At 64.3% G+C, this 26,272-nt stretch overlaps 2 protein-coding genes across 2 annotated transcripts; one reads left to right on the top strand and one right to left on the bottom strand.

The window, feature by feature from the left end:
- Positions 1 to 417: 417 nt before the first annotated feature.
- On the bottom strand, positions 418 to 12,633 carry LOC138683004 (uncharacterized). Its single transcript, XM_069774524.1, has 2 exons — positions 12,553 to 12,633; positions 418 to 4,901 (listed from the first exon to the last, which is right to left on the bottom strand). Exons 1-2 carry the CDS (start codon positions 12,602 to 12,604, stop codon positions 418 to 420), a joined length of 4,536 nt encoding a protein of 1,511 aa, XP_069630625.1. The 5' UTR covers positions 12,605 to 12,633.
- A 1,018-nt stretch (positions 12,634 to 13,651) lies between these two features.
- On the top strand, positions 13,652 to 23,340 carry MAPK7 (mitogen-activated protein kinase 7). Its single transcript, XM_069774574.1, is given in 8 exon segments — positions 13,652 to 13,709; positions 16,090 to 16,293; positions 17,018 to 17,183; positions 19,448 to 20,892; positions 22,220 to 22,482; positions 22,484 to 22,639; positions 22,744 to 22,871; positions 23,095 to 23,340. Coding segments are annotated over 7 exon segments (2,505 nt in total). The 5' UTR covers positions 13,652 to 13,709; positions 16,090 to 16,094; the 3' UTR covers positions 23,243 to 23,340.
- The last annotated feature ends 2,932 nt before the right edge of the window (positions 23,341 to 26,272 follow it).

Here is a 26,272-nt window from a genome sequence, read left to right as displayed (position 1 = left end):
TCCAATTTTGGGGTTTCACCATCTTTATTTGTGCCCCTCCCCCAACCCCGGCTCCCGGCCAATGGCGGCGGAGCATTCACACGGCTGGGCCAATCGCGCGCTGCCCCCTCCCTGCCCCCACCCCCCATCCTCCCCCTACCCGGCCAATGGCTGCGCAGGATCTTGGCCAATCCCCTGTCAGTCTTCCCCCCCCCCCCCCCCACTATTGCCCAATCCTGCGTCAGCCCCACCCACCATCCCCTGATTGACAGCCAATCCCACAGCAGTCCTGCCCCCTGCCCGCTCTCAGCCAATCCCATTTCAGTGTCCCCCCCCCCCAGCCAATCCCCTGCCGGCATCCCCCCTTCTCGGCCAATCCCTCCCCCCCCCACCTTCCCCATCCCCACCCAACGACCGCGCCCCAGCCCCACCCACCCCTCAGCCAACAGTGTCCCAGGGTGGGGTCCCTCCCCGCCCCCTCGGGACGTTTGGGGCCTGGGGAGAAGCTCCGCCCCTTGGGGGTCCAGCACCTCGGGGTGCCCCCCCCGTAGTTGGGTGCCCCTCGGTCTTGGGGTGCTCCTCCATCATCTCCAACCCTTGGTGCACCCCAAGTCTCTCCGGCTTTGGGCGCTTCTCCGTCATCTCCGGTTGAGTTGCCGACGTCTCCAAACCCGGTTGACCTTCCGTCATCTCCGAGCCTTGACGCCCTCCAAGCGTCTCCACCTTTGGGTGCTCTTCCAACGTCTCCAAACCTTGGCGCACCCCAAGTTTCTCGGTCTTTGGGTGCTCCTCCAACGTCTCCAAACCTTGGCGCACCCCAAGTTTCTCAGTCTTTGGGTGCTCCTCCAATGTCTCCAAACGTTGGCGCACCGCAAGTCTCTTGGTCTTTGGGTGCTCCTCCAACGTCTCCAAACCTTGGCGCACCCCAAGTTTCTCGGTCTTTGGGTGCTCCTCCAACGTCTCCAAACCGTGGCGCACCGCAAGTCTCTTGGTCTTTGGGTGCTCCTCCAACGTCTCCAAACCTTGGCGCACCGCAAGTCTCTTGGTCTTTGGGTGCTCCTCCAACGTCTCCAAACCGTGGCGCACCCCAAGTTTCTCGGTCTTTGGGTGCTCCTCCAACGTCTCCAAACCGTGGCGCACCCCAAGTTTCTCGGTCTTTGGGTGCTCCTCCAACGTCTCCAAACCTTGGTGCACCCCAAGTTTCTTGGTCTTTGGGTGCCCTTCCGTTGTCTCCAAACCTTGGCGCACCCCAAGTTTCTTGGTCTTTGGGTGCTCCTCCAACGTCTCCAAACCTTGGCGCACCGCAAGTCTCTTGGTCTTTGGGTGCTCCTCCAACGTCTCCAAACCGTGGCGCACCCCAAGTTTCTTGGTCTTTGGGTGCTCCTCCAATGTCTCTAAAGTTGGGTGCTCCCCAGGGCTCTCCAAACCTTCCAGAACCTCCGGCGTCTTCAAATGCAGTTGCACGCCAAGCGTCTTGGTCTTTGGGTGCCCTTCCGTTGTCTCCAAAACTTGGCGCACCCCAAGTTTCTCGGTCTTTGGGTGCTCCTCCAACGTCTCCAAACCTTGGCGCACCCCAAGTTTCTCGGTCTTTGGGTGCTCCTCCAACGTCTCCAAACCTTGGCGCACCCCAAGTTTCTCAGTCTTTGGGTGCTCCTCCAATGTCTCCAAACGTTGGCGCACCGCAAGTCTCTTGGTCTTTGGGTGCTCCTCCAACGTCTCCAAACCGTGGCGCACCCCAAGTTTCTCGGTCTTTGGGTGCTCCTCCAACGTCTCCAAACCTTGGCGCACCCCAAGTTTCTCGGTCTTTGGGTGCTCCTCCAACGTCTCCAAACCTTGGCGCACCCCAAGTTTCTTGGTCTTTGGGTGCTCCTCCAATGTCTCCAAACCTTGGCGCACCGCAAGTCTCTTGGTCTTTGGGTGCTCCTCCAACGTCTCCAAACCGTGGCGCACCCCAAGTTTCTCGGTCTTTGGGTGCTCCTCCAACGTCTCCAAACCTTGGCGCACCCCAAGTTTCTCGGTCTTTGGGTGCTCTTCCAACGTCTCCAAACCTTGGCGCACCCCAAGTTTCTTGGTCTTTGGGTGCTCCTCCAATGTCTCTAAAGTTGGGTGCTCCCCAGGGCTCTCCAAACCTTCCAGAACCTCCGGCGTCTTCAAATGCAGTTGCACGCCAAGCGTCTTGGTCTTTGGGTGCCCTTCCGTTGTCTCCAAAACTTGGCGCACCCCAAGTTTCTCGGTCTTTGGGTGCTCCTCCAACGTCTCCAAACCTTGGCGCACCCCAAGTTTCTCGGTCTTTGGGTGCTCCTCCAACGTCTCCAAACCTTGGCGCACCCCAAGTTTCTCAGTCTTTGGGTGCTCCTCCAATGTCTCCAAACGTTGGCGCACCGCAAGTCTCTTGGTCTTTGGGTGCTCCTCCAACGTCTCCAAACCTTGGCGCACCCCAAGTTTCTCGGTCTTTGGGTGCTCCTCCAACGTCTCCAAACCTTGGCGCACCCCAAGTTTCTCGGTCTTTGGGTGCTCCTCCAACGTCTCCAAACCGTGGCGCACCGCAAGTCTCTTGGTCTTTGGGTGCTCCTCCAACGTCTCCAAACCTTGGCGCACCGCAAGTCTCTTGGTCTTTGGGTGCTCCTCCAACGTCTCCAAACCGTGGCGCACCCCAAGTTTCTCGGTCTTTGGGTGCTCCTCCAACGTCTCCAAACCGTGGCGCACCCCAAGTTTCTCGGTCTTTGGGTGCTCCTCCAACGTCTCCAAACCTTGGTGCACCCCAAGTTTCTTGGTCTTTGGGTGCTCCTCCAACGTCTCCAAACCTTGGTGCACCCCAAGTTTCTTGGTCTTTGGGTGCTCCTCCAACGTCTCCAAACCTTGGCGCACCGCAAGTCTCTTGGTCTTTGGGTGCTCCTCCAACGTCTCCAAACCGTGGCGCACCCCAAGTTTCTCGGTCTTTGGGTGCTCCTCCAACGTCTCCAAACCTTGGCGCACCCCAAGTTTCTCGGTCTTTGGGTGCTCCTCCAACGTCTCCAAACCTTGGTGCACCCCAAGTTTCTCGGTCTTTGGGTGCTCTTCCAACGTCTCCAAACCTTGGCGCACCCCAAGTTTCTCGGTCTTTGGGTGCTCCTCCAATGTCTCTAAAGTTGGGTGCTCCCCAGGGCTCTCCAAACCTTCCAGAACCTCCGGCGTCTTCAAATGCGGTTGCACGCCAAGCGTCTTGGTCTTTGGGTGCCCTTCCGTTGTCTCCAAAACTTGGCGCACCCCAAGTTTCTTGGTCTTTGTGTGCTCTTCCAACGTCTCCAAACCTTGGCGCACCCCAAGTTTCTCGGTCTTTGGGTGCTCTTCCAACGTCTCCAAGCCTGGTAGAAACTCCACCGTCTCCAAGGCTGGTTGACCCTCCGATGTGTCCGCGGTTGGCTGCATCCCAAAAGTCTTGGTCTTTGGGCGCCCTTCCAAGATCTCCGAGCCCAGTTGACCCTCCGACATCTCCAAACTCGGTTGAACCTTCATCATCGCGGTCTTTGGGTGCCCCTCCAACGTCTCTGAGCCTGGTAGAACCTCCGACATCTCCAAACTCGGTTGAACCTCCATCACCGCGGTCTCTGGCCGCCCCTCCGAGCCTGGTAGAACCTCCGACATCTCCAAACTCGGTTGAACCTCCATCACCGCGGTCTTTGGCTGCCCCTCCGAGCCTGGTAGAACCTCCGACATCTCCAAACTCGGTTGAACCTCCATCACCGCGGTCTTTGGCCGCCCCTCTGACGCCTCCGAGCCCGGTTGCCCCTCCGACATCTCCAAACTCGTCCGCCCCTGCGCCGCCCCGTGGGCCTCCTCCAGGTGCACCCGCTCGTGGGTGATGAGGTTGGAGCTCTGGCTAAAGCGCCGGCCGCAACGGGCGCAACCGTAGGGCCGCTCGCCGGTGTGGGTCCGCCGGTGCTGCTCCAGGTGGGCGCTACGGACGAAAGCCCGTCCGCATTCCCCGCAGCCGTAGGGTTTCTCGCCGGTGTGGATGCGTTGGTGCCGCACCAGGGTGGAGCTCATGCCGAACGCCTTGCCGCATTCGCCGCAGCGGTAGGGCCGCTCGCCGGCATGCGTCCGCCGGTGGAGGGCCAGGTTGGAGCGGAGGGCGAAGGCTTGCCCGCACTCCCCGCAGGCGAAGGGTCGCTCCTCCCCGTGCGCCCGTTGATGCCGCGCCAGCGCCGAGCGTAAGCCGAAAGCTCGCCCGCACTCCCCGCAGCGGTGCGGCTGCAAGCCCAGGTGCAGCCGCCGGTGTTTGGCCAAGGTGGCCCCGTGGCCGAAGCGTTTGCCGCACTCGCCGCAGGCGAAGGGTTTCTCGCCGCTGTGGCTGCGCTGGTGCTGGATGAGCTCCGAGCTTTGGACGAAGCCTTTGCCGCACTCGCCGCAGCGGAAGGGCTTCTCGCCGCCGTGGGTCTTGCCGTGCTTGAGGAGGTTGGCGCGTTGGGCGAAGCTCTTGCCGCATTGGCCGCAACGGTAGGGTCGCTCGCCGGAGTGGCTGGCTTGGTGTTGGAGGAGGTCGGAGCTACGGTAAAACGCTTTCCGGCACTGGCCACAGGCGTAGGGTCGCTCGCCGGCGTGGGCGCGCTGGTGTTTCACCAGGTTGGTGCTTTGGCTGAAGGCTTTGCCGCATTCGGCGCAGGCGTAAGGCCGCTCGCCGGTGTGGGTCCGGCGGTGCTGGGCCAGGTTGGAGCTCCAACCGAAGGCTTTGCCGCAGTCGCCGCATTTGTAGGGCCGCTCGCCGGTGTGGGTCCGGAGGTGCTGGGCTAGGTGGGAGCGTTGGGCGAAGCGTTTGCCGCACTCGCCGCAGGCGTTGGGGCGTTCGCCCGTGTGGCTCCGCCGGTGACGCTCCAGCTTCGACCACTGGCCGAAGGCTTTGCCGCATTCGCTGCAGATGTAGGGGCGGCCGGCGGGGGGTCCGGCTGCACCGGGAGGTGGGGGGGAGGCGTCAGGGATGCCGGGGAGGCGGGGGAGAACCCTCTTCTAGCCCACCCTGCGAAGGGTTGGGGGTCCCAAATCCCAGGATCAATTCTTCTAGCCCGCCCCGGGAAGGGTCGGGGGTCCCAAATCCCAGGATCAATTCTTCTAGCCCGCCCTGGGAAGGGTTGGGGGTCCCAAATCCCAGGATCAATTCTTCTAGCCCACCCCGGGAAGGGTCGGGGGTCCCAAATCCCAAGATCAATTCTTCTAGCCCACCCTGGGAAGGGTTGGGGGTCCCAAATCCCAGGATCAATTCTTCTAGCCCGCCCTGGGAAGGGTTTGGGGGTCCCAAAAGCTGGGGTCCCTTCTTCTAGCCCACCCTACGAGGGGTTGGGGGTCCCAAATGCCGGTATCCCTTATTTTAGCCCACCCTGTGAGGGGTTGGGGGTCCTGGACAATGGGATCCCCTCTTCTAGCCCACCCTGGAAAGGGTTGGGGGTCCCAAATCCCAGGATCAATTCCTCTAGCCCACCCTACGAGGGGTTGAGGGTCCCAAACGCCGGTATCCCTTATTTTAGCCCACCCTGTGAGGGGTTGGAGGTCTAAAATGCCGGGGTCCCTTCTTCTAGCCCACCCTGCAAGGGTTTGGGGGTCCCGGATGATGGGATCCTCTCTTCTAGCCCACCCTGAGACGGATTGGGGGTCCCAAACACCGGGGACCCTTTTTCCAGCCCACCCTGCAAGGGGTTGGGGGTCCCGGACACCAAGATCAATTCTTCTAGCCCACCCTGGAAAGGGTTGAGGGTCCCAAATGCCAGGATCCCTTCTTCTAGCCCACCCTGAGACGGATTGGGGGTCCCAAAAACCGGGGTCCCCTCTTCTAGCCCACCCTGGGATGGATTGGGGGTCCCGGACACCAGGATTTCCCCTTCTAGCCCACCCGGGGAAGGGTTGGGGGTCCCAAACACCAGGGTCCCTTCTTCTAGCCCACCCTGCAAGGAGTTGGGGGTCCCAAAAACCTGGATCCCTTATTTTAGCCCACCCTGCAAGGAGCTGGGGGTCCCAAACGCCGGGATCAATTTTTCTAGCCCACCCGGGGAAGGGTTGGGGGTCCCGGACACCAAGATTTCCCCTTCTAGCCCACCTGGGGAAGGGTTGGGGGTCCCAAACACCGGGGTCCTTTCTTCTAGCCCACCCTTGAGTGAGTTGGTGGTCCCAAACGCCGGGATCCCTTATTTTAGCCCACCCAGGGAAGGGTTGGGGGTCCTGAACACCGGGATCAATGCTTCTAGCCCACCCTGGGATGGATTGGGGGTCCTGGATGCCGGGATTTCCCCTTCTAGCCCACCCTGCAAGGGGCTGGGGGTCCGCAGACCCCAGGATTTCCTCTTCTAGCCTACCCTTGGATGGGTTGGGGGTCCCAAACACCAGGACCCCTCTTCTAGCCCACCCTACGAGGGGTTGGGGGTCCCAAATCCCAGGATTTCCCCTTCTAGCCCACCCTGGGAAGGGTTTGGGGGTCCCAAATCCCAGGATTTCCCCTTCTAGCCCACCCTGGGAAGGGGTTGGGGGTCCCAAATCCCAGGATTTCCCCTTCTAGCCCACCCTGGGAAGGGTCTTGGGGGTCCCGGACACCAGGATTTCCCCTTCTAGCCCACCCTGCGAGGGGTTGGGGGTCCCAAATCCCAGGATTTCCCCTTCTAGCCCACCCTGGGAAGGGTCTTGGGGGTCCCGGACACCAGGATTTCCCCTTCTAGCCCACCCTGTGAGGGTTTGGGGGTCCCAAATCCCAGGATTTCCCCTTCTAGCCCACCCTGGGAAGGGGTTGGGGGTCCCAAATCCCAGAATTTCCCCTTCTAGCCCCCTTCGATGAGTTGGGGGTCCCAGACCCCAGGGTCCCCTCTTCTAGCCCACCCTGCGAGGGGTTGGGGGTCCCAAATGCCAGGATTTCCCCTTCCAGCCCACCCTGGGAAGGGGTTGGGGGTCCCAAATCCCAGGATTTCCCCTTCCAGCCCACCCTGGGAAGGGTTTGGGGGTCCCGGACACCGGGATTTCCCCTTCTAGCCCACCCTGCGAGGGGTTGGGGGTCCCAAATCCCAGGATTTCCCCTTCTAGCCCACCCTGGGAAGGGGTTGGGGGTCCCAAATCGCAGGATTTCCCCTTCTAGCCCACCCTGCGAGGGGTTGGGGGTCCCAAATCCCAGGATTTCCCCTTCTAGCCCACCCTGGGAAGGGTCTTGGGGGTCCCGGAAACCAGGATTTCCCCTTCTAGCCCACCCTGTGAGGGTTTGGGGGTCCCAAATCCCAGGATTTCCCCTTCTAGCCCACCCTGGGAAGGGGTTGGGGGTCCCAAATCCCAGGATTTCCCCTTATAGCCCCCTTCGATGAGTTGGGGGTCCCAGACCCCAGGGTCCCCTCTTCTAGCCCACCCTGCGAGGGGTTGGGGGTCCCAAATGCCAGGATTTCCCCTTCCAGCCCACCCTGGGAAGGGGTTGGGGGTCCCAAATCCCAGGATTTCCCCTTCCAGCCCACCCTGGGAAGGGTTTGGGGGTCCCGGACACCGGGATTTCCCCTTCTAGCCCACCCTGCGAGGGGTTGGGGGTCCCAAATCCCAGGATTTCCCCTTCTAGCCCACCCTGCGAGGGGTTGGGGGTCCCGGACACCAGGATTTCCCCTTCTAGCCCACCCTGCGAGGGTTTGGGGGTCCCAAATCCCAGGATTTCCCCTTCCAGCCCACCCTGGGAAGGGTTTGGGGGTCCCGGACACCGGGATTTCCCCTTCTAGCCCACCCTGCGAGGGGTTGGGGGTCCCAAATCCCAGGATTTCCCCTTCTAGCCCACCCTGGGAAGGGTTTGGGGGTCCCGGACACCGGGATTTCCCCTTCTAGCCCACCCTGCGAGGGGTTGGGGGTCCCAAATCCCAGGATTTCCCCTTCTAGCCCACCCTGGGAAGGGGTTGGGGGTCCCAAATCCCAGGATTTCCCCTTCTAGCCCACCCTGCGAGGGGTTGGGGGTCCCAAATCCCAGGATTTCCCCTTCTAGCCCACCCTGGGAAGGGTCTTGGGGGTCCCGGACACCAGGATTTCCCCTTCTAGCCCACCCTGTGAGGGTTTGGGGGTCCCAAATCCCAGGATTTCCCCTTCTAGCCCACCCTGGGAAGGGGTTGGGGGTCCCAAATCCCAGGATTTCCCCTTCTAGCCCCCTTCGATGAGTTGGGGGTCCCAGACCCCAGGGTCCCCTCTTCTAGCCCACCCTGCGAGGGGTTGGGGGTCCCAAATGCCAGGATTTCCCCTTCCAGCCCACCCTGGGAAGGGGTTGGGGGTCCCAAATCCCAGGATTTCCCCTTCCAGCCCACCCTGGGAAGGGTTTGGGGGTCCCGGACACCAGGATTTCCCCTTCTAGCCCACCCTGGGAAGGGGTTGGGGGTCCCAAATCCCAGGATTTCCCCTTCTAGCCCACCCTGGGAAGGGGTTGGGGGTCCCAAATCCCAGGATTTCCCCTTCTAGCCCACCCTGGGAAGGGGTTGGGGGTCCCAAATCCCAGGATTTCCCCTTCTAGCCCACGCTTCGATGAGTTGGGGGTCCCAGACCCCAGGGTCCCCTCTTCTAGCCCACCCTGCGAGGGGTTGGGGGTCCCAAATCCCAGGATTTCCCCTTCTAGCCCACCCTGCGAGGGGTTGGGGGTCCCAAATCCCAGGATTTCCCCTTCTAGCCCACCCTGGGAAGGGGTTGGGGGTCCCAAATCCCAGGATTTCCCCTTCCAGCCCACCCTGGGAAGGGGTTGGGGGTCCCAAATCCCAGGATTTCCCCTTCCAGCCCACCCTGGGAAGGGTTTGGGGGTCCCAGACCCCAGGATTTCCCCTTCTAGCCCACCCTGCGAGGGGTTGGGGGTCCCAAATCCCAGGATTTCCCCTTCTAGCCCACCCTGGGAAGGGGTTGGGGGTCCCGGACACCAGGATTTCCCCTTCTAGCCCACCCTGGGAAGGGGTTGGGGGTCCCAAATCCCAGGATTTCCCCTTCTAGCCCACCCTGCGAGGGGTTGGGGGTCCCAAATCCCAGGATTTCCCCTTCTAGCCCACCCTGGGAAGGGTCTTGGGGGTCCCGGACACCAGGATTTCCCCTTCTAGCCCACCCTGTGAGGGTTTGGGGGTCCCAAATCCCAGGATTTCCCCTTCTAGCCCACCCTGGGAAGGGGTTGGGGGTCCCAAATCCCAGGATTTCCCCTTCTAGCCCACCCTGGGAAGGGGTTGGGGGTCCCGGACACCAGGATTTCCCCTTCTAGCCCACCCTGCGAGGGGTTGGGGGTCCCAAATGCCAGGATTTCCTCTTCCAGCCCACCCTGGGAAGGGGTTGGGGGTCCCAAATCCCAGGATTTCCCCTTCCAGCCCACCCTGGGAAGGGTTTGGGGGTCCCAGACCCCAGGATTTCCCCTTCTAGCCCACCCTGGGATGGATTGGGGGTCCCAAATCCCAGGATTTCCCCTTCTAGCCCACCCTGGGAAGGGTTTGGGGGTCCCGGACACCAGGATTTCCCCTTCTAGCCCACCCTGGGAAGGGGTTGGGGGTCCCAAATCCCAGGATTTCCCCTTCTAGCCCACCCTGGGAAGGGGTTGGGGGTCCCAAATCCCAGGATTTCCCCTTCTAGCCCACCCTGGGAAGGGTCTTGGGGGTCCCGGACACCAGGATTTCCCCTTCTAGCCCACCCTGTGAGGGTTTGGGGGTCCCAAATCCCAGGATTTCCCCTTCTAGCCCACCCTGGGAAGGGGTTGGGGGTCCCAAATGCCAGGATTTCCCCTTCTAGCCCACCCTGCGAGGGGTTGGGGGTCCCAGACCCCAGGGTCCCCTCTTCTAGCCCACCCTGCGAGGGGTTGGGGGTCCCAAATCCCAGGATTTCCCCTTCTAGCCCACCCTGGGAAGGGTTTGGGGGTCCCGGACCCCAGGATTTCCCCTTCTAGCCCACCCTGCGAGGGGTTGGGGGTCCCAAATCCCAGGATTTCCCCTTCTAGCCCACCCTGTGAGGGTTTGGGGGTCCCAAATCCCAGGATTTCCTCTTCCAGCCCACCCTGGGAAGGGGTTGGGGGTCCCAAATCCCAGGATTTCCCCTTCCAGCCCACCCTGGGAAGGGTTTGGGGGTCCCAGACCCTAGGATTTCCCCTTCTAGCCCACCCTGCGAGGGGTTGGGGGTCCCAAATCCCAGGATTTCCCCTTCTAGCCCACCCTGGGAAGGGTTTGGGGGTCCCGGACACCAGGATTTCCCCTTCTAGCCCACCCTGCGAGGGGTTGGGGGTCCCAAATCCCAGGATTTCCCCTTCTAGCCCACCCTGGGAAGGGGTTGGGGGTCCCAAATCCCAGGATTTCCCCTTCTAGCCCACCCTGGGAAGGGGTTGGGGGTCCCAAATCCCAGGATTTCCCCTTCTAGCCCACCCTGCGAGGGGTTGGGGGTCCCAAATCCCAGGATTTCCCCTTCTAGCCCACCCTGGGAAGGGTTTGGGGGTCCCAAATCCCAGGATTTCCCCTTCTAGCCCACCCTGCGAGGGGTTGGGGGTCCCAAATCCCAGGATTTCCCCTTCTAGCCCACCCTGGGAAGGGTCTTGGGGGTCCCGGACACCAGGATTTCCCCTTCTAGCCCACCCTGTGAGGGTTTGGGGGTCCCAAATCCCAGGATTTCCCCTTCTAGCCCACCCTGGGAAGGGGTTGGGGGTCCCAAATCCCAGGATTTCCCCTTCTAGCCCCCTTCGATGAGTTGGGGGTCCCAGACCCCAGGGTCCCCTCTTCTAGCCCACCCTGCGAGGGGTTGGGGGTCCCAAATGCCAGGATTTCCCCTTCCAGCCCACCCTGGGAAGGGGTTGGGGGTCCCAAATCCCAGGATTTCCCCTTCCAGCCCACCCTGGGAAGGGTTTGGGGTTCCGGACACCGGGATTTCCCCTTCTAGCCCACCCTGCGAGGGGTTGGGGGTCCCAAATCCCAGGATTTCCCCTTCTAGCCCACCCTGGGAAGGGGTTGGGGGTCCCAAATCCCAGGATTTCCCCTTCTAGCCCACCCTGGGAAGGGGTTGGGGGTCCCAAATCCCAGGATTTCCCCTTCTAGCCCACCCTGGGAAGGGTCTTGGGGGTCCCGGACACCAGGATTTCCCCTTCTAGCCCACTCTGTGAGGGTTTGGGGGTCCCAAATCCCAGGATTTCCCCTTCTAGCCCACCCTGGGAAGGGGTTGGGGGTCCCAAATCCCAGGATTTGCCCTTCTAGCTCACCCTTGGATGGGTTGGGGGTCCCAGACCCCAGGGTGCCCTCTTCTAGCCCACCCTGCGAGGGGTTGGGGGTCCCAAATCCCAGGATTTCCCCTTCTAGCCCACCCTGCGAGGGGTTGGGGGTCCCGGACACCAGGATTTCCCCTTCTAGCCCACCCTGGGAAGGGGTTGGGGGTCCCAAATGCCAGGATTTCCTCTTCCAGCCCACCCTGGGAAGGGTTTGGGGGTCCCAAATCCCAGGATTTCCCCTTCCAGCCCACCCTGGGAAGGGTTTGGTGGTCCCAGACCCCAGGATTTCCCCTTCTAGCCCACCCTGGGATGGATTGGGGGTCCCAAATCCCAGGATTTCCCCTTCTAGCCCACCCTGGGAAGGGGTTGGGGGTCCCGGACACCAGGATTTCCCCTTCTAGCCCACCCTGCGAGGGGTTGGGGGTCCCAAATCCCAGGATTTCCCCTTCTAGCCCACCCTGGGAAGGGGTTGGGTGTCCCAAATCCCAGGATTTCCCCTTCTAGCCCACCCTGGGAAGGGTTTGGGGGTCCCAAATCCCAGGATTTCCCCTTCTAGCCCACCCTGGGAAGGGGTTGGGGGTCCCAAATCCCAGGATTTCCCCTTCTAGCCCACCCTGGGAAGGGTTTGGGGGTCCCGGACCCCAGGATTTCCCCTTCTAGCCCACCCTGGGAAGGGTTTGGGGGTCCCAGACACCAGGATTTCCCCTTCTAGCCCACCCTTGGATGGGTTGGGGGTCCCAAATCCCAGGATTTCCCCTTCTAGCCCACCCTGCGAGGGGTTGGGGGTCCCAAATCCCAGGATTTCCCCTTCTAGCCCACCCTGGGAAGGGTTTGGGGGTCCCGGACCCCAGGATTTCCCCTTCTAGCCCACCCTGCGAGGGGTTGGGGGTCCCAAATCCCAGGATTTCCCCTTCTAGCCCACCCTTGGATGGGTTGGGGGTCCCAGACCCCAGGGTCCCCTCTTCTAGCCCACCCTGGGATGGATTGGGGGTCCCAAATCCCAGGATTTCCCCTTCTAGCCCACCCTGGGAAGGGTTTGGGGGTCCCAAATCCCAGGATTTCCCCTTCTAGCCCACCCTGGGAAGGGTTTGGGGGTCCCAAATCCCAGGATTTCCCCTTCTAGCCCACCCTGGGAAGGGTTTGGGGGTCCCAAATCCCAGGATTTCCCCTTCTAGCCCACGCTTCGATGAGTTGGGGGTCCCAGACCCCAGGGTCCCCTCTTCTAGCCCACCCTGCGAGGGGTTGGGGGTCCCAAATCCCAGGATTTCCCCTTCTAGCCCACCCTGTGAGGGTTTGGGGGTCCCAAATCCCAGGATTTCCTCTTCCAGCCCACCCTGGTTCAGGTTTGGGGGTCCCGGACGATGGGACCCCCTTTCCCACCCCCCCCCATGGGGGGGTCTCACCTTCCGCCGTCTCCTTTGGGGTCCCCTCGGTGGCTCCGCTCGGGGCCTCCATGGGGCAGCCTGGGGGGGGGGGGTTGGGGGTTTTTTTTGGGGGGGGGAGAGGAAAATTAATTTTGGGGGTGGGCGGACATCGGGGGGGGGTGAGGGGACCCCGACCCCGCCTCACCTGGAGGCCGTGGGGGGGTCTGGGGGGGGCGGGGCCGCCCTTTTTGGGGGGTTTGGGGGGGTCCGGGCTCCCCCCGAGGTGCTAGGCCGGAGGGGAGGAGGGGGCGGGGCTTCAAGCCCCGCCCACGCTGTGACGTCGCTTCCTTTCACCGCCCCCGCCCCCCCCTCCACCGTGCTGGCGGCGCCCGGGCGCCCCCTTAGCACCGCCCCCGCCAGGAGCGCCCCGCCCCTTAGCAACGCCACTCCCCTTAGCAACGCCCCCGCAGCGCTCCGCCCCTTAGCAACGCCACGCCTCTTAGCAACGCCTATTCCCTTAGCAACGCCCCCTTAGCAACGCCCCTCCCCTTAGCAACGACCATTCCCTTAGCACCGCCCCCTTAGCACCGCCCACCCTTCGCAACGCCCCTCCCCTTAGCCCCGCCCCTAGCACCACCCGCCCTTAGCAACGCCCCTCCCCTTAGCCCCGCCCCTTAGCAACACCCCTTAGCAACGCCCATTCCCTTAGCCACGCCCCCTCCCTTAGCCCGCCCCTCAGCACCACCCACCCTTAGCAACGCCCCTCCCCTTAGCACCACCCACCCTTAGCGACGCCCGTTCCCGTAGCCCCGCCCCCTTTAGCAACGCTCCGCCCCTTAGCAACGCCCCGTAGCACCACCCACCCTTAGCAACGCCCCGCCCCTTAGCAACACCCATTCCCTTAGCCCCGCATGCTCAGCCCCGCCCCCTCAGCCCCGCCCCGCCCCCTTCCCTCGCCTCCCCTCAGCGCTCCCCGCTTTCCCTCTAAGCCTCGCCCCCCTCCCCTCCGCCCGCGCATCCGATTGGTCGGCGGGAAGGGGAGGCGTGGCCGCCGGCGGGGCAAAGGAAGGAGCGTTGGCGCCCGGGCGGGGGGAGGGGGCGTGGCCTAGAGGCGGGCGGGGCGGGTAGGAGCGGAGCGGGGGGCGTGGCCGGGCGGTACCATATCCGGCGGCCCGCGGGGAGCGGCGGGAGCGGAGGTGAGTGGTCCCGCGGGGGGGAGGTGGGGTTCCCCCCCCCAGCCCCGTCGCCATGGGAACAGCCCCGTCGCCATGGCAACCGCCCCGTTCCCACCGCGACCGGCCTGGGAGGACTGGGAGGACTGGGAGGACTGGGAGGGCGGAAGGGGGAGACGGATAGTGGGGGGTGTTCCACCGGGATGGGGGGGGCGAGTGCTGGGGTTACTGGGATGTGGGGGGCGTGACTACTGGGGTTACTGGGATGGGAGGGGCCTGACTACTGGGCTTACTGGGATGTGGGGGGGGTCAGTACTGGGGTTACTGGGATGTGGGGGGCGTGACTACTGGGCTTACTGGGATGTGGGGGGGGTCAGTACTGGGGTTACTGGGATGTGGGGGGCGTGACTACTGGGCTTACTGGGATGTGGGGGGGGCGAGTGCTGGGGTTACTGGGATGTGGGGGGGCTGAGTGCTGGGCTTACTGGGATGTGGGGGGTGAGTGGTGGGGTTACTGGGATGTGGGGGGTGAGTACTGGGGTTACTGGGATGGGAGGGGGGCGAGTACTGGGGTTACTGGGATGTGGGGGGGGTGAGTACTGGGGTTACTGGGATGTGGGGGGGTGAGTACTGGGCTTACTGGGATGCATGGGGCCTGACTACTGGGCTTACTGGGATGTGGGGGGGGTGAGTACTGGGGTTACTGGGATGGGAGGGGGGCGAGTACTGGGGTTACTGGGATGTGGGGGGGTGAGTACTGGGGTTACTGGGATGTGGGGGGGTGAGTACTGGGCTTACTGGGATGCGTGGGGCCTGACTACTGGGCTTACTGGGATGTGGGGGGGGTGACTACTGGGCTTACTGGGATGTGGGGGGGGTGAGTACTGGGGTTACTGGGATGTGGGGGGGTGAGTGCTGGGGTTACTGGGATGGGAGGGGGTGAGTGCTGGGGTTACTGGGATGTGGGGGGGTGAGTACTGGGGTTACTGGGGTTACTGGGATGGGAGGGGGTGAGTGCTGGGGTTACTGGGATGTGGGGGGGTGAGTACTGGGGTTACTGGGGTTACTGGGATGGGAGGGGGGCGAGTGCTGGGGTTACTGGGATGTGGGGGGTGAGTGCTGGGGTTACTGGGATGTGGGGGGTGAGTACTGGGGTTACTGGGATGGGAGGGGGGCGAGTACTGGGGTTACTGGGATGTGGGGGGGGTGAGTACTGGGCTTACTGGGATGCGTGGGGCCTGACTACTGGGCTTACTGGGATGTGGGGGGGGTGAGTGCTGGGGTTACTGGGATGTGGGGGGGTGAGTGCTGGGGTTACTGGGATGTGGGGGGGGCTGAGTGCTGGGGTTACTGGGATGGGAGGGGGTGAGTGCTGGGGTTACTGGGATGTGGGGGGGTGAGTACTGGGGTTACTGGGGTTACTGGGATGGGAGGGGGTGAGTGCTGGGGTTACTGGGATGTGGGGGGGTGAGTACTGGGCTTACTGGGATGCGTGGGGCCTGACTACTAGGCTTACTGGGATGGGAGGGGGGCGAGTGCTGGGGTTACTGGGATGTGGGGGGGGTGAGTGCTGGGGTTACTGGGTTGGGGGGGTGAGTGCTGGGCTTACTGGGATGGGAGGGGGGCTGAGTGCTGGGGTTACTGGAATGTGGGGGGGGTGAGTACTGGGGTTATTGGGATGGGGGGGTCTGACTACTGGGCTTACTGGGACGCAGGGGGTCTGAGCGCTGGGGTTACTGGGATGTGGGTGTTACTGGGACGCGGGTGGTCTGAGCACTGGGGTTACCGGGATGTGGGGGTTACTGGGATGCGCGGAGTCCGAGCGCTGGGGTTACTGGGATGTGGGGGGCCTGAGTGCTGGGGTTACTGGGATGCATGGGACCTGACTACTGGGCTTACTGGGATGTGGGGGGGGGCGAGTGCTGGGGTTACTGGGACGTGGGGGGGCGAGTGCTGGGGTTACTGGGACGTGGGGGGGCTGAGCACTGGGGTTACTGGGACGCGGGGGGTCTGAGCACTGGGGTTACCGGGATGTGGGGATTACTGGGATGCGCGGAGCCCGAGCGCTGGGGTTACTGGGATGTGGGGGGCCTGATCGCTGGGGTTACTGGGATATCTGGGTCCCTGGGCTATGTGGGTCCCTGGGACGTGTGGGACCCCGAAATCGGGGTCCCCGGGATATTTGGGTGCCCAGAAATAGGAAAAGTGGGGCCCGGACACTGGGGTCCCCGGGATATGAGGGTCCTCGGGACACGTGGGACCCCAAAATCGGGGTCCCCAGGCTATGAGGGTCCCTGGGATATGTGGGACCCCAAAATCGGGGTCCCCAAAATCGGGGTCCCCGGGCAGCGTGGGGCACGGCCGGCCTGGCTCCCAGGCTCCCTGCCCTGACGAGGTGACGCAGGCGCCATGACGGAGGCGGATTCGGAGGCCGGGGGGAGACGGGACCCCCCCGGACGGGGTTCGGGGGCCGGGGGGGGTCCCTTGGCCCTGTTGAAGGCGAGGGCGCTGGACGTCACCTTCGAGGTGGGCGACGAGTACGAGGTCATCGAGACCATCGGCACCGGCGCCTACGGCGTCGTCAGCTCCGCCCGCCGCCGCGACACCGGTGAGCCGGACGCCGGGACCCCCTTGGGTGGGAGATTGGGGGGCTCCCAGCCACCGGGACCCCCTTGGGTGGGAGATTGGGGGGCACCCGGCCACCGGGACCCCCTTGGGTGGGAGATCGGGGGGCACCGGGACCCCCTTGGGTGGGAGATCGGGGGGCACCCGGCCACCGGGACCCCCTTGGGTGGGAGATCGGGGGGCACTGGGACTCCCTTGGGTGGGAGATTGGGGGGCACCCAGCCACCAGGACCCCCTTGGGTGGGAGATCGGGGGGCACCGGGACCCCCTTGGGTGGGAGATCGGGGGGCACCCGGCCACCAGGACTCCCTTGGGTGGGAGATCAGGGGGTTCCCAGCCACCTGGGCCCACTTGGGTGGGGGATCGGGGGGCACCTGGCCACTGGGACCCACTTGGGTGGGAGATCGGGGGGTCCTGGGCAACTGGGTACCATTGGGAGGGAGATTGGGGGCCACCGGGACCCCCTTGGGAGGGAGATTGGGGCCACCGGGACCCCCTTGGGAGGGGGATCGGGGGGCACCCGGCCACCGGGACCCCCTTGGGTGGGAGATCGGGGGGTTCCCGGCCACCTGGGTCCCCTTGGATGGGGGATTCCCATCTGCCTGGCTCCTTTCCGGGTGCTTGGGTGGGCACCCTGGGGGATGCCGGGACGGGTAACGAGCCCCCCCCCCCCCCCCCCCGGCCGCCTGGGTCCACGGGACTTTCAGGCCAGCAGGTGGCCATCAAGAAGATCCCCAACGCCTTCGACGTGGTGACCAACGCCAAGCGGACCCTGCGGGAGTTGAAGATCCTCAAGCACTTCAAGCACGACAACATCATCGGCATCAAGGACATCCTCAAACCCACCGTCCCCTACGGCGAGTTCCGCTCCGTGTGCGTGCCCAGGACGCCCCAGCGTTCCCCCGAGTGGTGGTGGCCCCCGTAGGGACGTTCCCAGCCCCTCCTGGGTGCCCTGGTGGGGCGGGAGAAGACGTGGGATGGAGCCCGCTTGGCCGGTTGGGGACGTTGGGTGGTGGTGGCCCCCATAGGGACATCTCCATCCCCTCCTGGGTGCTCTGGTGGGGCGGGAGAAGACGTGGCATGGAGGCCACTTGGCTGGTTGGGGACATTGGGTGGTGGTGGCCCCCGTAGGGACATCTGCATCCCCTCCTGGGTGCTCTGGTGGGGTGGGAGAAGATGTGGCATGGAGCCCGCTTGGCCGGTTGGGGACGTTGGGTGGTGGTGGCCCCCGTAGGGATGTTCCCAGCCCCTCCTGGGTGCTCTGGTGGGGTGGGAGAAGACGTGGGATGGAGCCCGCTTGGCCGGTTGGGGACATTGGGTGGTGGTGGCCCCCATAGGGACATCTCCATCCCCTCCTGGGTGCTCTGGTGGGGCGGGAGAAGACGTGGGATGGAGCCCGCTTGGCCGGTTGGGGACGTTGGGTGATGGTGGCCCCCGTAGGGACGTTCCCAGCCCCTCCTGGGTGCCCTGGTGGGGCGGGAGAAGACGTGGCATGGAGCCCGCTTGGCCGGTTGGGGATGTTGGGTGGTGGTGGCCCCCGTAGGGACGTTCCCAGCCCCTCCTGGGTGCCCTGGTGGGGCGGGAGAAGACGTGGCATGGAGCCCGCTTGGCCGGTTGGGGACGTTGGGTGATGGTGGCCCCCGTAGGGACGTTCCCAGCCCCTCCTGGGTGCCCTGGTGGGGCGGGAGAAGACGTGGGATGGAGCCCGCTTGGCCGGTTGGGGATGTTGGGTGGTGGTGGCCCCCGTAGGGACGTTCCCAGCCCCTCCTGGGTGCCCTGGTGGGGTGGGAGAAGACGTGGGATGGAGCCCGCTTGGCCGGTTGGGGACATTGGGTGGTGGTGGCCCCCATAGGGACATCTCCATCCCCTCCTGGGTGCTCTGGTGGGGTGGGAAAGACGTGGCATGGAGCCCGCTTGGCCGGTTGGGGATGTTGGGTGGTGGTGGCCCCCGTAGGGACGTTCCCAGCCCCTCCTGGGTGCTCTGGTGGGGCGGGAGAAGACGTGGGATGGAGCCCGCTTGGCCGGTTGGGGACGTTGGGTGGTGGTGGCCCCCGTAGGGATGTTCCCAGCCCCTCCTGGGTGCTCTGGTGGGGTGGGAGAAGACGTGGGATGGAGCCCGCTTGGCCGGTTGGGGACATTGGGTGGTGGTGGCCCCTATAGGGACATCTCCATCCCCTCCTGGGTGCTCTGGTGGGGTGGGAGAAGACGTGGCATGGAGCCCGCTTGGCCGGTTGGGGATGTTGGGTGGTGGTGGCCCCGTAGGGATGTTCCCAGCCCCTCCTGGGTGTTCTGGTGGGGCGGGAGAAGACGTGGGATGGAGCCCGCTTGGCCGGTTGGGGACGTTGGGTGGTGGTGGCCCCCATAGGGACATCTCCATCCCCTCCTGGGTGCTCTGGTGGGGCGGGAGAAGACGTGGCATGGAGGCCACTTGGCTGGTTGGGGACATTGGGTGGTGGTGGCCCCCGTAGGGACATCTGCATCCCCTCCTGGGTGCTCTGGTGGGGTGGGAGAAGATGTGGCATGGAGCCCGCTTGGCCGGTTGGGGATGTTGGGTGGTGGTGGCCCCCGTAGGGACGTTCCCAGCCCCTCCTGGGTGCTCTGGTGGGGCGGGAGAAGACGTGGGATGGAGCCCGCTTGGCCGGTTGGGGACGTTGGGTGGTGGTGGCCCCCGTAGGGACGTTCCCAGCCCCTCCTGGGTGCTCTGGTGGGGCGGGAGAAGACGTGGGATGGAGCCCGCTTGGCCGGTTGGGGACATTGGGTGGTGGTGGCCCCCGTAGGGATGTTCCCAGCCCCTCCTGGGTGCTCTGGTGGGGCGGGAGAAGACGTGGGATGGAGCCCGCTTGGCCGGTTGGGGACGTTGGGTGATGGTGGCCCCCGTAGGGACGTTTCCAGCCCCTCCTGGGTGTTCTGGTGGGATGGGAGAAGACGTGGGCTGGAGGCCACTTGGCTGGTTGGGGACGTTGGGTGGTGGTGGCCCCCGTAGGGATGTTCCCAGCCCCTCCTGGGTGCTCTGGTGGGGCGGGAGAAGACGTGGGCTGGAGCCCACCTGGCCACCTGGGCTCATGGAAGGGGTGGTGGTGCCCACGGGGCCATCTCCAGCCCTTCCCGGACGCTTTGGTCCTCCTTCCCGCCTGCAGTTACGTGGTGCTGGACCTGATGGAGAGCGACCTCCACCAGATCATCCACTCGGCACAGCCGCTGACGCTGGAGCACGTCCGCTACTTCCTCTACCAGCTCCTGCGGGGCCTCAAGTACATCCACTCGGCCAACGTCCTCCACCGTGACCTGAAGCCGAGCAACCTGCTGGTGAACGAGAACTGCGAGCTGAAGATCGGCGATTTCGGCATGGCCCGGGGCCTGGGGGCCGACCCGCGGCACGCCAAAGCCTTTCTCACCGAGTACGTGGCCACCCGCTGGTACCGGGCGCCAGAGCTGCTGCTCTCGCTTCACCGCTACACCCGTGCCATCGACATGTGGTCGGTTGGGTGCATTTTTGCCGAGATGTTGGGTCGCCGGCAGCTCTTCCCCGGCAGGAACTACGTCCACCAGCTGCAGCTCATCATGGCGGTGCTGGGAACGCCACCGGCCACCGTCATGGCCGCCATCGGTGCCGAACGGGTGCGGGCTTACGTGCAGAGCCTGCCGCCGCGGCCGGCGGTGCCTTGGGAAAGCCTCTTCGGCGACGCCGAGCCGGCGGCGTTGGCGCTCTTGGGTCGGATGCTGCGCTTTGACCCGCGGGAGCGGGTGGGGGTGGCCGAGGCGCTGCGGCACCCGTTTTTGGCCAAGTACCACGACCCCGAGGATGAGCCCGAGTGCGTCCCCGCCTTTGATTTTGCCTTCGACCGCCGGGCGCTCACCAAAGAGGAGATCAAAGCAGCCATCGTGGCCGAGATCGCCGACTTCCACGCCCGCCGTGACGGTATCCGGCGGCAAATTGCCTTCGCTCCGGCCGGCGGCACCGAAAGCGCGGCCAGCGGGGCTGGCGTTGGCGTCAACGCAGCCAACGGTGCCGTGACCAACGTTAGCGTCCCCGTGGGCGACATCAATGCGGCTAACGTTGGCGTCAACACGACTAGCGTCAGCGCGGCTAACGTCAACGTGGCCAACGCCAGCATCAACATGGCCAACGTCGCCATGGGCGACGTCACCATGGGCAACTCCAGTGTCAACGTGCCCAATGCCGGTGTCAACATGGCCAATGCTACCCTGGCAAACGTCAATATGGCCGGCGTTAACATGGCCAACGCTGCCATGGCCAACATCAGCGCCACCATGACCAACAGCAACGTCAACATGGCCAACGCCACCATGGCCAACGTCAACGCCACCATGGCCAACGTCAGCGCCGTCAACGTGCCCAACGCCGCGGTGACCAGCGTTGGCCCACCCTGGCCCTGCGCCGACGTGGACATGCCAAGCCCCGGCCCCGCCCCTGCTCCTGACTGCCCAATGGACTCTCCCCGGGTGAAGGCGGAGCCGGGGGCCCCTGTGGCGCCCAAGCGGGACGGCGCCATCTCCGACGACACCAAGGCTGCCCTCAAGGCCGCTCTGCTCAAGTCGGCCATGAGGAACAAGAGCAAAGGTGAGGGGCACCCAGATACTTGGGTGCCCTGAAGTGTTACGGGCGGGGTTGGGGCTCCATCCCTGGATTTCTGGGTCCCAAGGATTGGTTGTGGTCGTGGTTGGGTCGGCGGTTCCATCCCCAGGCTCCTGGCTCCACAGAGTTGGGTTGGGTTGGGTTGTGGTTGGGTTGGGTTGGGGTTCTATCCCTGGACTCCTGGGTCGACAGAGTTGGTTGGGGTTGGGTTGTGGTTGGGGTTGGGTTGTGGTTGGGTTGGGTTGGGGATCCATCCCCAGATTTCTGGGTCCCGAGGATCGGTTGTGGTCGTGGTTGGGTCGGCGGTTCCATCCCCAGGCTCCTGGGTCCACAGAGTTGGTTGGGTTGTGGTTGGGTTGGGTTGGGGTTGGGTTGGTGGTTCCATCCCTGGACTCCTGGGTTGACAGAGTTGGTTGTGGTTGGGTTGGGTTGTGGCTCCATCCCCAGGCTCCTGGCTCCACAGAATTGGTTGTGGTTGGGTTGGGTTGTGGCTCCATCCCCAGGCTCCTGGCTCCACAGAATTGGTTGTGGTTGGGTTGTGGTTGAGTTGTGGTTGGGTTGGGGCTCCATCCCCGGACTCCTGGGTCCCAAGGATTGGTTGTGGTTGCGTAGGTGTCTCGCTCCTTGGTCTTCTGGGTCCCAAGGGTTGGTTGTGGTTGGGTTGGTGGTTTCATCCCCAGACTCCTGGGTCAACAGAGTTGGGTTGTGGTTAGGTTGTGGTTGGGTTAGGTTGTGGTTGGGTTGGGTTGTGGTTGGGTTGGGGCTCCATCCCTGGACTCCTGGGTCCACAGAGTTGGTGGGTTGTGGTTGGGTTGGGTTGTGGTTGAGTTGTGGTTGGGTTGGGGCTCCATCCCTGGACTCCTGGGTCCACAGAGTTGGTTGGGTTGTGGTTGGGTTGGGTTGTGGTTGAGTTGTGGTTGGGTTGGGGCTCCATCCCCGGACTCCTGGGTCCCGAGGATTGGTTGTGGTTGCGTAGGTGTCTCGCTCCTTGGTCTTCTGGGTCCCAAGGGTTGGTTGTGGTTGTGGTTGGGTTGGTGGTTCCATCCCCAGACTCTGGGGTCCACAGAGTTGGGTTGGGTTGTGGTTGGGTTGGGTTGGGGCTCCATCCCCGGACTCCTGGGTCCCAACGGGTGATTGTGGTTGGGTTGGGTTGGTGGTTCCATCCCCAGACTCCTGGGTCCACAGAGTTGGTTGTGGTTGGGTTGGGTTGGGGTTGGGTTGGGTTGGAGCTCCATCCCCGGACTCCTGGGTCGCAGGGATTGGTCGTGGTTGGGTTGATGGCTCCATCCCTGGTCTCCTGGAACCTCCGCAGAGCCACCGTGCGCGGCCCCGGAGGCACCAGAGGGCCGGAAGCCGGTGACGGCGGCGGAGCGGCAGCGAGAACGGGAAGAGAAGCGCCGGCGGCGGCAGGAACGGGCGAAAGAGCGGGAGAAGAAGCAGCGGGAACGGGAGCGGCGCGAGCCCCGAGGCCGCGGTGAGGGGCTCCGGGGGCTCGTCCTCACCGACGACGACCGCCACCTCCTTGAACGTTGGACCAAGATGCGGGACGGGGCCCCGCCTCGCCCCCCGCCCCCTCCCCGCCCCCCCCGCTCCCCCTCCCCCTTGCCCCCCACCTTGCGGGGGACCCCCCGAAACCTGGCCGGCCCCCGAAGTTTGGTCCGAACCCCCCGCCGCCCCTCTCCCGGCGGACCCCGACGTTGCCACCGTCACCCAGCAGCTCTCCAAGTCGCAGGTGAGGGTCCTAGGCATCCAATCCCAGCCCGGGGCGGGGACCTAGGTGTCCCTGGGCTGATCATCATCATCATCATCATCATCATCGTGTGTCCCCCCCTATAGGTGGAGGACCTGTTGCCCCCCGTTTTTTCGGTGACCCCCAAGGGAAGCGGGGCTGGCTACGGAGTGGGTTTCGACCTGGAAGAGTTTCTCAGCCAATCGTTGGACATGGTGGGCGACACCAAGGACAGGTGAGAACCGATCCGGGGTGTCCGATCCGGGGTGTCCCGGTGGGAACGGGATCCGGGGTGTCCCGGTGGGAACGGAACCCAAGTGTCCGGGTGTTCCCTTTCCCCACCGCATCCTTGGGTGGTACCCAAGCATCCTTGGGTTTGGGGGATGACGGGGGGGCGGGGACAAGACCCCCAAATCCGGGCTGAGGACACGCCCCCCCCCCCGCCCTCCCCACCGCAGCCAGGGCGATTCGGCGCCGCTGTCGGCCTCGCTGCTCGCCGATTGGCTGGAGGTCCATCGCCTGAGCCCAGCCGCCCTCGAGAGCCTCCAACGCGACCTCCAGCTCGGTTCGCCCATGCTGCTCGCCGACGACCTCCCTGACCCCTAACGGGGTGGGGGGGCACCCCCAAAAATTCCGGGACCCCCCGCCCCCCACCGGTGCCTTGGCCCCGCCCTCGGCGCCCAATTAAATTTCTATGGAAACGGCCCCGTTTCGTGCCGCTTGGCCGAGGGATCTGGGCGTCGGTCCTAGCTCCTTGGGGACCTATAGGGGATGGGGGGGGGGACATGACCTTGTGGGGGGCTCCCCGGACCTATAGGGCCTGTAGGGAGCCATATAGGCTGTACGGGGACGGATGGGCTCTGCAGGGTTGTAGGAGACCCTATGGATCTATAGGGAATGGGTGGGGCTATAAGGAGCTTATGGCCTCAACCGTGTCACCAGACGTTATGCAAATCTATAGGGGCTGTATGGGGCTATAGGGGATGTAAACGTATGGGAACACAGGGGCTGTATGGATCTACAGGAGACCACAGACTGGGAGGGGGGTGGCCGCTCTATGGGGCAATAGGGGGGTCGTCCGGCATTTTAGGCAACCGCGTGGCGCTCCGGGGAGCTGTGAGTAACTATATAGGGAGGTATGGTTTTATATAGAATTATTTGGTAGCGTATAGAGCCATAAAGGGGGCTATGGAGGGCTGTAGGGGTCTATAGAAGGCTGTAGGGGGCTGTAGAAGGCTGTAGGGGACTATAGAAGGCTATAGGGGGCTACAGAAGGCTGTAGGGGGCTCTAGGAGCTTGTAGGGACCTCATGGGAGTTATAGGGGGCTGTAGGGACCTATGGGAGACCCCCTGGCAATACGAAGGAGCCATAGGGATGCCAGGGGGATGTATAGAAACCCCATAACCACTCTGGGAGGGCCGTAGGGGCCATCTAGGAGCTGTAGGGGCACCGAGGGATCTATAGGGACCCCATGGCTGCTCTAGGGGGCTGTAGGGACCGTATAGGAGCCGTAGGGACCGCCCACCCCCCCGCCCCTCGTGCCCCTCCCCGCCCCATCCCGAGGAGGAGGAAGGAAGGAGGCGGAGGCAGGTGCGTTTGTGGCATGGGTTTCGTAGCAAATACATCACAGACCACGAGGGGACGATACAGAGCTCGGGGGGGGGGGGCGGGGGGACCCCCCCGGCTCCCCCCCCCTCCCCGCCGCGGCGCGGGGTGGGGGGCAGCGCGGGGGCGCGGCGGTGGCGGCGCTGCGGTGGCCCCCACGGGGCGGGAAATCTAAGTGGGGGTGGTTCTTCGGCCGGGGTGGGGGGGGTTAGGGTGCGCGGTGGGGGGAGCGGGCGATGGGGTAGGGGGGTGGCGATGTTGACGGCGGTTGGGGTCGTCGGTGGGATGGTTGGGTCATCGGCGGCGTTGTTGGGTCGTTGAGGGGGGCGGTTGGGTCGTTGAGGGGGCGGTTGGGTCGTTGAGGGGGGCGGTTGGGTCGTTGAGGGGACGGTTGGGTCGTTGAGGGGGGCGGTTGGGTCGTTGAGGGGGGCGGTTGGGTCGTTGATGGGGGCGGTTGGGTCGTTGCGGGGGCGGTTGGGTCGTTGCAGGGGCGGTTGGGTCGTTGCGGGGGCGGTTGGGTCGTTGAGGGGGCGGTTGGGTCGTTGAAGGGGCGGTTGGGTCGTTGAGGGGGCGGTTGGGTCGTTGAGGGGGGCGGTTGGGTCGTTGAGGGGGGCGGTTGGGTCGTTGATGGGGGCGGTTGGGTCGTTGAGGGGGCGGTTGGGTCGTTGAAGGGGCGGTTGGGTCATTGAGGGGACGGTTGGGTCATTGAGGGGGGCGGTTGGGTCGTTGAGGGGACGGTTGGGTCGTTGAGGGGGGCGGTTGGGTCGTTGATGGGGGCGGTTGGGTCGTTGAGGGGACGGTTGGGTCGTTGAGGGGGGCGGTTGGGTCGTTGATGGGGGCGGTTGGGTCGTTGAGGGGACGGTTGGGTCGTTGCAGGGGCGGTTGGGTCGTTGCGGGGGCGGTTGGGTCGTTGCGGGGGCGGTTGGGTCGTTGAGGGGGGCGGTTGGGTCGTTGAGGGGGCGGTTGGGTCGTTGAGGGGGCGGTTGGGTCGTTGATGGGGGCGGTGGGGTCGTTGAGGGGGCGGTGGGGTCGTTGAGGGGGCGGTGGGGTCGTTGAGGGGACGTTTAGATCTTTATTGGGGACAGTTGGGTCATTGATAGGACGGTTGGGTCATCGACGGGGCGGTTGAGTCGTCAACGGGGTGGCTGGGTGGGTGACAGGGTGGCCGGGTCACCAGTGGGGTGTTTGGGCAGGCGAGGGGGTCCTTGGTGGGCTCGTTGGGTGGGTGATTGGTTGCTCAGGCCAGTGGGTTGGGCGGGAGCTTGGAGGAGCAGTTGGCTGGTTGGTTGGGAGAGCGGCTGATTGGCCGGTTGGGTCAGCGGGTGATTGGGGAGGAAGTTGAGCTGTTGGGGAGTTGGGGGGTCGGGCGGACGGGTGACGGGACGGTTGGATGGGAGGGGCGGGGCTAGTTAGCTGGTTGGATGGGTGGTTGGTTAGTTGGGTGGGCGGTGAGCCGGATGGGTGATCAGCTGGGTTGGCGGGCTGGGCGATGGATGGGTTGGTTAGCTGGTTAGGTGGGCAATGGGCTGGTTGGTTAACTGGGCGATGGGTTGGTTAGCGGGCTGGCAGTTCTCGGGTTAGTTAGGTGGTCGGTTGGTTAGCTGGTTGGATGGCTGGCGGTTAGAGGGGCGGTCGGATGGGTTGGGAGCTGGTTGGGTGGGTAGTTAGCTGGTTAGTTGGGCGGTCGGCCGGTTGGTTAGCTGGCTGGGTGGGCAGTAGTTAGCTGGTTGGTTGCTTAGCTGTTTGGATGGGCAGCTGGTTAGTTGTTTGAGTGGCTGGGCGGTCGGTTAACTGGTTGGATGGGTGGTGGGTAGCTGGTTAGCTGGTTGAGTGACTGGTTAGCTGGTCGGAGGAGCAGTTAGCTGTTTGAGCGATTGGTTACCGGGTTGGATGGGTGGCTGCTTAGCTGATTGGGTGGATGGTTAGGCGATTGGGCGATCGGTTAGCCAGTCGGATGGGTGTTTGGTTAGGGGGTTGGGTGGGTGGTTAGCTGAACGGATGAGCGTTTGGTTAGCTGGTTGGGTGGGTGG

This window comes from Haliaeetus albicilla, chromosome 30 (genome assembly GCF_947461875.1).
Source record: "Haliaeetus albicilla chromosome 30, bHalAlb1.1, whole genome shotgun sequence".
NCBI classification, from domain to species: domain Eukaryota; kingdom Metazoa; phylum Chordata; class Aves; order Accipitriformes; family Accipitridae; genus Haliaeetus; species Haliaeetus albicilla.
The sequence above is the reverse complement of the archived record's forward strand: the minus strand, read 5'-3'. Positions and strand labels throughout refer to the sequence as shown.

Bases quoted from the DNA above. Each gene is read 5' to 3' on its own strand.
- LOC138683004 (XM_069774524.1), bottom strand. From the start codon at position 12,604: ATGGAGGCCCCGAGCGGAGCCACCGAGGGGACCCCAAAGGAGACGGCG. The intron at 4,902-12,552 runs GTGAGACCCCCC...CTCCCGGTGCAG, and splicing joins CCCAAAGGAGACGGCGGAAG to CCGGACCCCCCGCCGGCCGC.